General features: G+C 39.4%; 1 protein-coding gene across 1 annotated transcript in view; it reads right to left on the bottom strand.

The window, feature by feature from the left end:
* Positions 1-1,113: 1,113 nt before the first annotated feature.
* The window catches only part of LOC310738467 (ankyrin repeat and SOCS box protein 2-like), an 18,843-nt gene continuing 11,551 nt past the window's right edge, over positions 1,114-8,405 (bottom strand). The window contains exons 9-17 of the mRNA XM_083563444.1: positions 7,732-8,019; positions 7,005-7,127; positions 6,748-6,917; positions 6,498-6,653; positions 5,439-5,684; positions 5,133-5,304; positions 4,471-5,041; positions 3,648-3,801; positions 1,114-2,642 (exon numbers count right to left, since the gene is read on the bottom strand). Of these exons, the coding sequence (XP_083419570.1) occupies positions 2,491-2,642; positions 3,648-3,801; positions 4,471-5,041; positions 5,133-5,304; positions 5,439-5,684; positions 6,498-6,653; positions 6,748-6,917; positions 7,005-7,127; positions 7,732-8,019 (2,032 nt within the window). The 3' untranslated portion in view covers positions 1,114-2,490. The remainder of the gene's footprint in view (positions 2,643-3,647; positions 3,802-4,470; positions 5,042-5,132; positions 5,305-5,438; positions 5,685-6,497; positions 6,654-6,747; positions 6,918-7,004; positions 7,128-7,731; positions 8,020-8,405) is intronic.

Genomic DNA, 8,405 nt, shown 5'->3' with positions numbered 1-8,405 from the left:
AAGCTACATAACTTGTCCGGCTCAAGAACAGAAAGTCCCTCCGTCCGGAAAGCTGGACGAGCGCTTTCTCCCGCAAGATCCACATCAGGGTCTCCCGTTCTTTCCCAACCTGCACACTGAGGTGTCTAGGTCATGGGCGAAGCCTTTTTTTGCCTGCCCTTTCAGCCCCTCTTTTTGATGGGATTGCCTTCTTCCTCAAGACCCTGACATTACCCACAAAGCCCCTGTATAATACGTCGGCGTTCATGGGTCAGGCTTACGCCTCAGCAGGTCAAACCGCTGCGTCCCTGCACACCAAGGTAATCCTGCAGGCATATCAGGCATTAGCTAGATGTGGGAGGTGCCCCAGACGGCCAGTTTCACAAGCTCCACCGTACAGCTTACCTGGATCTCAGAGCCACTAAAGAGTGAATGACTAAAGAGCAGTGAGTAATTACTTAGATTTTTTTTATTTTCCCATCGTAACTACTGTGTTTTACAAGACAGTCTTCGCTTGAATAAATAATTGTTGACAAAACGCATGTATGTGTGATCATCTTGATTTTAATAGTGATCTCATTTTCGGTATGTAATAATGACGATTCCTAAATGAAGAGTTTTCATGTTTAATAGCTCTGGTTTTAAGATCTTTTCACCCAAATAAAAAAAGCAAACTGTTTAAAAAATTGTGTTTTAATGTGTATTTTAGACATTTTGTTCTTTAGAAAATGTACATTATTTAGAGGCTTATTTTTGGCAGTAAAGTTATTCCACACAATTTTTTACACACATCTGTATTCTTGTGATGTGTTTATCTGATAAAATATTTCAAGTATGCTAAGTATTTGCACTTAATCTCTTAGTCTCGGGAGTGTTGCGTTTTTACAAATTTTGCCTCAAACTACTCTCCTTTAAAATCAATGAATCCAATTACTCATTCTATTTGTATGTGGTTGTGCTTCTGTCCTGATGATGCTGCTTAATATCTGCTACAGATGCACATACAAACACAGAAGTGAGTTTGTGAGTTATCTTGCCATGAGCCGAGACATGGACAAAGCGGGACGATGTCTGACATTTAAATCAATCTGATTTAATTACAATACAATTATATTTCTAAATGATAAGAATTAATTACCCAAAAAAGTGTATTTTATTGAAACACTTTTAAAAAGTGTTGTAAAAACATAATATAATACACATCTCTATCATCCTGTACACTATCACACACAGTGTAAACACTCCAATTCAGATGACCTTGGGCATTTTACAGCACGATTCTCAGCGGTCCGAGATCAGCCTTTTTTATCATAATAATCATAAGAATAAGATAAAAATAACAAATCCAACTGCACAAACTATAATATATCGTATAGAAATTGCTTTTTGACCTAACATCTGCTAGCTGCACTATTGAGTCACATTCATTTTCGTACTGAGGTACAAACAATTCAAATAAAAATAATTGTAATATTTTTTTAAATGTTTTTCATTTCATACTATTTGATTTGAAATTGTATTAATCTGCAAACTTTTCTTCTGCAAACTTTAAAATGGAAAATTTTTTATTTTATAAATACATTTTTTAAGTGTCAAAACACTTGAGAATTTTGTAAACCTGTGATTTTTCTCTGATTGCTTTTGTTTCTATACAACAAAATCACCATATATTGATATTCATTTTCATCAAATTGTCCCCTTAGGCAATAACAGTCGGTTTTGGATGAAATACATGTAGCTCCGGAACTTTCCTCTGGAGATGTTTCTGTTCATATCTGGCGAACATGCTAATTACATATATACATGGTGAAAGGAATCCTGACCCAATATGGCTCTTATTCCATACTTTAACACCATGTAAATCTGTCACTATGTAATTCTAATTCCGTCTAGACTGCGGCTCATTGGCACCAACTTGGAACCATACAACAAGACGATGAGACGCTCTGGGATGAAATGGATTGTAAAAAATCTAGTGAAGAACATCTTTGCCAAGTTTTAGAAGAGGCACGGCAAAGTATTTCAGCTGAATGTTCAGGTGAAACGAAGTGTCCAGATACGTGTGTAAAGCTGTGATGATTTTTCAAGGACAACAAAGTGCATCTGGATTTGTTTGGTCAAGGGACATTTTTCATACTGTTACATTACCTGAGATTGTTGCATAGAAACAAAAGGAGCATGCACGTGTCTCTGAAACACCAAAACTCTACACTTTTTTTTTTCAAACAATCAAACATTTAAAAAAAAAAAACTTAAAAAAAAAACTAATAGTTTTTGATAACCTAACTTTATGTATATATATTTTGTATATAACAGTATTCACAGTTTTTGTATAATTTTTTTCTTCAAACAGGAACAAATGAATAACAACCTCAGTCTCACAAAATAAAATTTACACATTTTCATTCGCCTTAAAGATATTTCTGAATATTTTATCTTATCGTTTATAAAGCCACGTTGTCAATTCTAAACAAAAATAGAAATTTTTTGGCACAATTAACGTCCAACCTTTCACAGGATATCAGCAAACGATTCTCTATCATGCCGTAAGAACTTCATAAGCCTCCCAGGCAGAGGAAGCTTGTTTATCTGTCTTAGTCTCTTGATCCCAAGCTGCTGACGAATGTTTATCCGGCAGAGATGCATCAAGGGTCGAGGAGGCGCTGCACAAAACAAAATTATAATGTTATACAGCCCATTTATTCACAAACAATGCAACTTGTACAACAATTTACATTTGGTTTATTATGACAGAATTATGATAGAATATGTGGAAAAAAGTTGTGGATGCCTGAACACAAGATTATGTGCTTTGTGAGCATCTCATTCCACTTTGAGTGCCTATTTGCATTAATTATAAGATCCACTCTTCTGGGAAAATGGTTCCCTTGGCGCATTCAATAGGGTTGAAGTTCTATAGCAAAAGGTCTTTCATGTCTTCATCTATCTGGATTTGTGCACAGGGGCATTGTCATGTTGGAAATAGGAGTCTCCTATTTCAAGTGAACTGCATCCTAAGCCAACCTACACAATTGTGTACCTTTGACTTTGTGGTAACCATTTGGAGAAGAACCATATATGTCTAAAAAAGACAGTTATTCCTATTCTTTTTTTATATAGTGTAAGAACTTGGAGAGGTAAGGTGGACCAAGTCAAGCGTGGACACAAAAACTATCTAAGGACCTCTGGGTGTAAGGTGGGAATACACAAAAGATGAAATACTAGTCCATCACATGAGCCATGCACAGTGCACAACTACTTGTTTGTTTTTGGAAGAAAACCACAGAACTCACATGGACCAAAACCAGCACAGATGTTTCTCTGAGCTCAGGTTTGAGCTGGGGACCCAGGAGCTGTTAGGCTTCTGGTGCACCAGAATGACTCTAACTTCCTCTCATATGGCAAAAATATGGATTAGTACATTTAAATTGCCTCCAGGTGTGATCATGCATGTGCCTTGTGATTGACTGGTTACAAATTGGTATTCCCAATTACAAAGTATTCCCACCCCTTGCCAAGTATAACCAGAACAGACATTGGATCCATCACCTTCCTGGCTGGGATAAAGAATGCCCTGTACCTAATACTACAGTTTGTACTAGAAACGTAGGCATCTCAGGGATGTATAAATGGAAAGTTAACAATTGTATACACGGAATATGACATACTTGCTTTCTCTCTGATTTCAGCCCATTTGCTGTAACTATTTAGGTAGTCGTTAAGTCTGGAACAGAGCTTCACATGACCCACGTAGTCCAGCAGGATGTCTATGATAGGTCCAGCCCAAATGGTAGCCGATGGCCTAGAGATAATCTCGCAGAACTGTTGGAGTCACATATTTAAACATTAAAACAATATCCAAGCAAGTTTCAACTTACGTTTTCAATGTACCATTGCTTTTTACCGGGATACCTCAAGGGTTTGGTTTTGGTGCAATTTGCAGCTCATCTGTTGGATCGGACCACACGGACCAGCCTTCGATCCCCACGTGCATTAATCCGCCCATGACCCTGTTGCCGGTTTACCACCATTGTTTCCTTGGAGCACTTAGATAGATACTGACCACTGCAATCCAGGAACAACCCACAAGAGCTGTAGTTTTTGGAAATGCTCTGACCCAGTTGTCTAGACGTCACAATTTGTCAAACTTGGTCAAATCCTTATGCTTGCCCATTTTTCCTGCTTTTCACACGTCAACTTTTTGAGGACAAAATGTTCACTTGTTGCCCGGTAAATATATCCACCCACTAACAGGTGCCATGATGAAGAGATAATCAGTGTTACTCAATTGACCAGTCATAATTTTATAATGCCATAGTGTTATGCCTGATCATTGTATACCTGAAAATAATTCCAATAGATAGACATTAAGCACCAGTTCTGTACCTTAACGCTAGTCTCAAATGGATCCTATGTTCATGTACAAGGTACAAATTTAAAATACCAAGAATGTTCCCTTGAGGTTCCCCAACATTTTATCCTAATATTTACCTGTAAACTCCTTTCAAAACTTTCCTCACTGATGTAATATAGCCTCTCCCTTCTGTCTCTGCTTTCTTTAATGGGTGGGTGAGTATTACTGCCGTAGTCACATTGGAAACATGATAGGGCATCGCAACCATTATCCATAAGGTACTTAATCATCGGCAAGTAATTAAAGCAAAAGAGTAAAGCGGCCGGGAATTTGGTGGGATGAGTTGTAAGAATGGAGTTGATATTCGCACCATAGCTGACCAAAAGCTTGACCATTTCCATGCAGCCCTTTCTAACTGCAACAAGCAAAGGATTGAAGAAGTCCAGGTTTGGGTTGGCACCAGCCTCCAGGAGCATCGTGACCCCCTCAACATTACTGTTACAAACGGCACAATAAAGCGCAGTGCTGCGATGATCCTCATACATTTTGGACCAATCATCAGACAGCCTAAAGTTGACATCAAGTCCGGCGTTGATCAGAATTTCAAGAACATTGTCTCTGTTGCGTTCTGCAGCCAAATGAAGAGGACTGATGCCACACTGCTTCAGCTTTGCCCTGCTAGTTCTTGGTATTAGCATGGCAACGACTCTGAGAAAGAAAACAAATCATGCATTTAAGCCTGTCAAATTAACTCAATGCCAACTCATAGTATGATAGAATGAACCTTTTTTTCACTTACCCATCATGACCATTTTTAGCAGCAATATGAATAGGAAGTAATCCAGCATTGTTAGATTTGTTAACATCAGCACCTTTGGACAAGAGAATCTCCACAACTTCACTGTGACCATTTTTAGAGGCTTCAAACAATGCAGAGGCTCCATCGTCAGCCTTAGTGTTGATGTCTGCACCTAAAGGAAAAGAAACCTAATAAATACTAAGTAACTAGCTTACCACTACAAAAACATATGGATTAAACCTTCACTTCATGGTTGGTGACCTTGCAAGTGGTACTCTAGCATTTATATTTTGATTTGCTGCTTACCTTTCATGAGCAGGAAGCTAAGAACCTCGGCAGCACCACACTCAGCTGCTGTAAACAGCGGGTCTATGCCATAAATGTTTTTAGCGTTCAGATTAGCTCTTGCTTGCAGCAGCATCTTGCACATCTCCACATTTTTTCTGGGCACTGCTTCATGCAGTGGTGTTGTCCCCTGCACTGAAGCCCTGGTTGTCAATGCGCCATATCTTAGCAGAAGACCAACAGCTTCCTCGGTTCCCTTTTCACAAGCTGTGAAGAACAGTGTTGTAAGTATACAATTTTTTAATTGCTTTGACTTATAGAGTACATTAAACCAGGCCTACATTGTTTAAAACAAGGTGGTATTAAAAAGTTTCTAGATTCTCTCTGTTTACAAGAAAGTACTTTATTTATCGATGTTTACACACTATCACCTGTAAAATAGTTCCCTTGCACAGCAAAACAGCGCACCCAGCATTCCTGCCACTTCTGGAATGTTTTTGTGGCATGTCAAGCACCTTCTGCGAGTCACACTGGCTCTTCGCAACAGTATCAAAAACACTGACCTTTGAGCTGGATCTTCATCTTCAGGAAGAGGAGCCAAATCTGGTGAGTAGGTTGGGTGCGGAAGAGAGATCATGTTGTTTCTGGCAAGAAACTCACGTGTTAGGAGAGCTCTGTGACAGGGTGTTCAACTTGCTGTCGATGATGAAATAGCAGATGTGGTAACACACATGATCAGAATAGCACCAGTTGCACAGCTCCCGATGTACACAGGACGATGTCTTGAGGTACACTGATTTATAAAGATCGGTGCCCCCTGTGACTGTGCCTCCAGCCTTGTGCTGCCATCTGTTGGCATGTTACAAAACTAGTCTCGAATCTTTTTTAACACCTCGACTTAGTGGTAGTGTGCCAAATTGTGTGCCAGAACATTACACGGTGTAGAAGTGGTGTAAAAACATTGTCAGCAATAGAAATGGTGTTAGTACCGTCTTCAATCAGACATGTAAAGCCAGCTTTATTGCTAACACACATATTAAATCTATATCTATATTATAATCTATATTTAAATATATTTGCCTTTGTATAGCGGAGTCTCCCCTTGGTTGTTTGCCAGGTTCGGATCCGCACCTTTCTCCAACAGATAATAAACACAATCTAAATGCCGGTGGCTCACAGCCAAAAGAAGCGGAGTTTGGCCCTTTAGAGTGCGTCTGTTCATCGTTTCTGGTGCAGCTGAAATCACACAATCAAATACTGTCATGGGTGGACATCCAGACAGGAAACACAGGACAGTTCAGGATGGCATGGACTACAAATTACTCCTTACCACTTAGCAAAACCTTGAGACACTCCAAATGGCCATAGTAAGCGCACTTGTGCAGGGGGAACCAGCCCTCCCGATTGGCTTCCAGAAGGTTTCTGGAGTTGCTTTGTATTAATTCACTTAGGGCCTTAGCGTCACCTTTCCAAACCGCTGACAGAAACGGGTCAAAATCACTGGAAAAAATGGCACCAATTAACGTTACAAACCATATTAATGATCAATTGACAATCATTTGGTTATTTTATAAAAAAAATACGCACTTGACCGATTTAACAGTAACCCGTAGAGATCCATTGTATCTTGTCCAGGAAATCACTTCCTGCTTGTCTTTGCGGAAGAAATGCTTTTGAACATCTCTATAGATTGATGTGCTTTGTTCATTACTGTAAGGATGATAATGTTATATTTTGAAAACAGGCTGTTATTTACTAAAAACATGACATTTAGCAACAAGATTGGACTACTGCCCCCCAGTCCTGGCAGATCTGCCTCTAATAGATATTTGACCTTTGCAACTGATCCAGAATGCAGCAGCATGACTTGTTTCATAACCTCCCTAAGTTCTCCCTCACCACCCCACTGCTACATACAAAGCCAAAAATACACCAGCAGCTGGGTCTTTTACCTTAGAGCTCTTATCTCATCCTGTTCTACATGCCTTTGATCTTCAACCCTTGCACCACTCTCCCTTTTATCTTCAACCCCTGCACCACTCTTCCTCTGATCCTCAACCCCTGCACCACTCTCTCTCTCTGATCCTCAAACCGTGCACTTTATGCCCTCATTTCTTAAACCCCTGCACCACTCCTCCTCTGATCTTGAGATTGTTTGGGATTCTAACCACCTGTTAACAAAACATTTTTAAACATTTATTTTGATGATAAAATTATGTTGTCTTAAAAACATTAGCAAAGAAAAAGAAACTGTTGTATTTGCTGTACCACATAATTTGGTATGAAAAGTGCTAGCAATGTTATAAAGACTAACCTATCTGATAGGCTGCATGGTGGATCAGATGGTGGATTAGCCGTTGGAATAGCTGGTGGATTAGCAGGAGGAGGGATGTTCTGAAATCTTTGGAGTGCTGAACGCTGAGTCGTCAGTCTCGAGGGGTGAGACCAGTCTTGCTGAGAATTGGTATCAGCTAGACTTCGCTCGATAGCTAGCTGAAGAAGCTGCTCCTCAGACATGTTAGCATAGATGCTGTAGTCCTCTGTGTCCACAGGAGAAGTGGTCAGGTTTGGGGCCGACACCTGGGCAGCAGCCATTATCCACCTGGAGAAAGGAGATTCTGTATTTCAGTTTATTCCACATGAATACAGTATGAGTGCAAAAGTTTGTGCCTTGTGTATAAATGTATATATGTGTTATCTATTTTTTTAAATGTCCTGTTCTTAATGATATACAGCAACCTGGATCAGGTGAAGGAAATAATCAAGATCAGTTCGATTGTGACAGAAGATTAGTAAGAAAAGCCTTTTAGAGAAGAAAAAGATGATGATGAAGAGGAAGAAGAAGGAAATAAAAAAAAGAAAGGGAGGATATAAAAGAACTAGTTTCAGAAGAAGAAAACAAGAAGAGGAGAAGGATGTAGTATAAGTAGAATGAGGTGAAGAAGAAAAGGAAGCGAAAGAAGAGAAAAAAGGAAAAATAGAAAAGAG

Source organism: Silurus aristotelis (genome assembly GCF_946808225.1).
Source record: "Silurus aristotelis genome assembly, chromosome: 15".
In the NCBI taxonomy this organism is placed as follows: domain Eukaryota; kingdom Metazoa; phylum Chordata; class Actinopteri; order Siluriformes; family Siluridae; genus Silurus; species Silurus aristotelis.
This window is presented reverse-complemented; position numbering and strand designations above follow the sequence as displayed.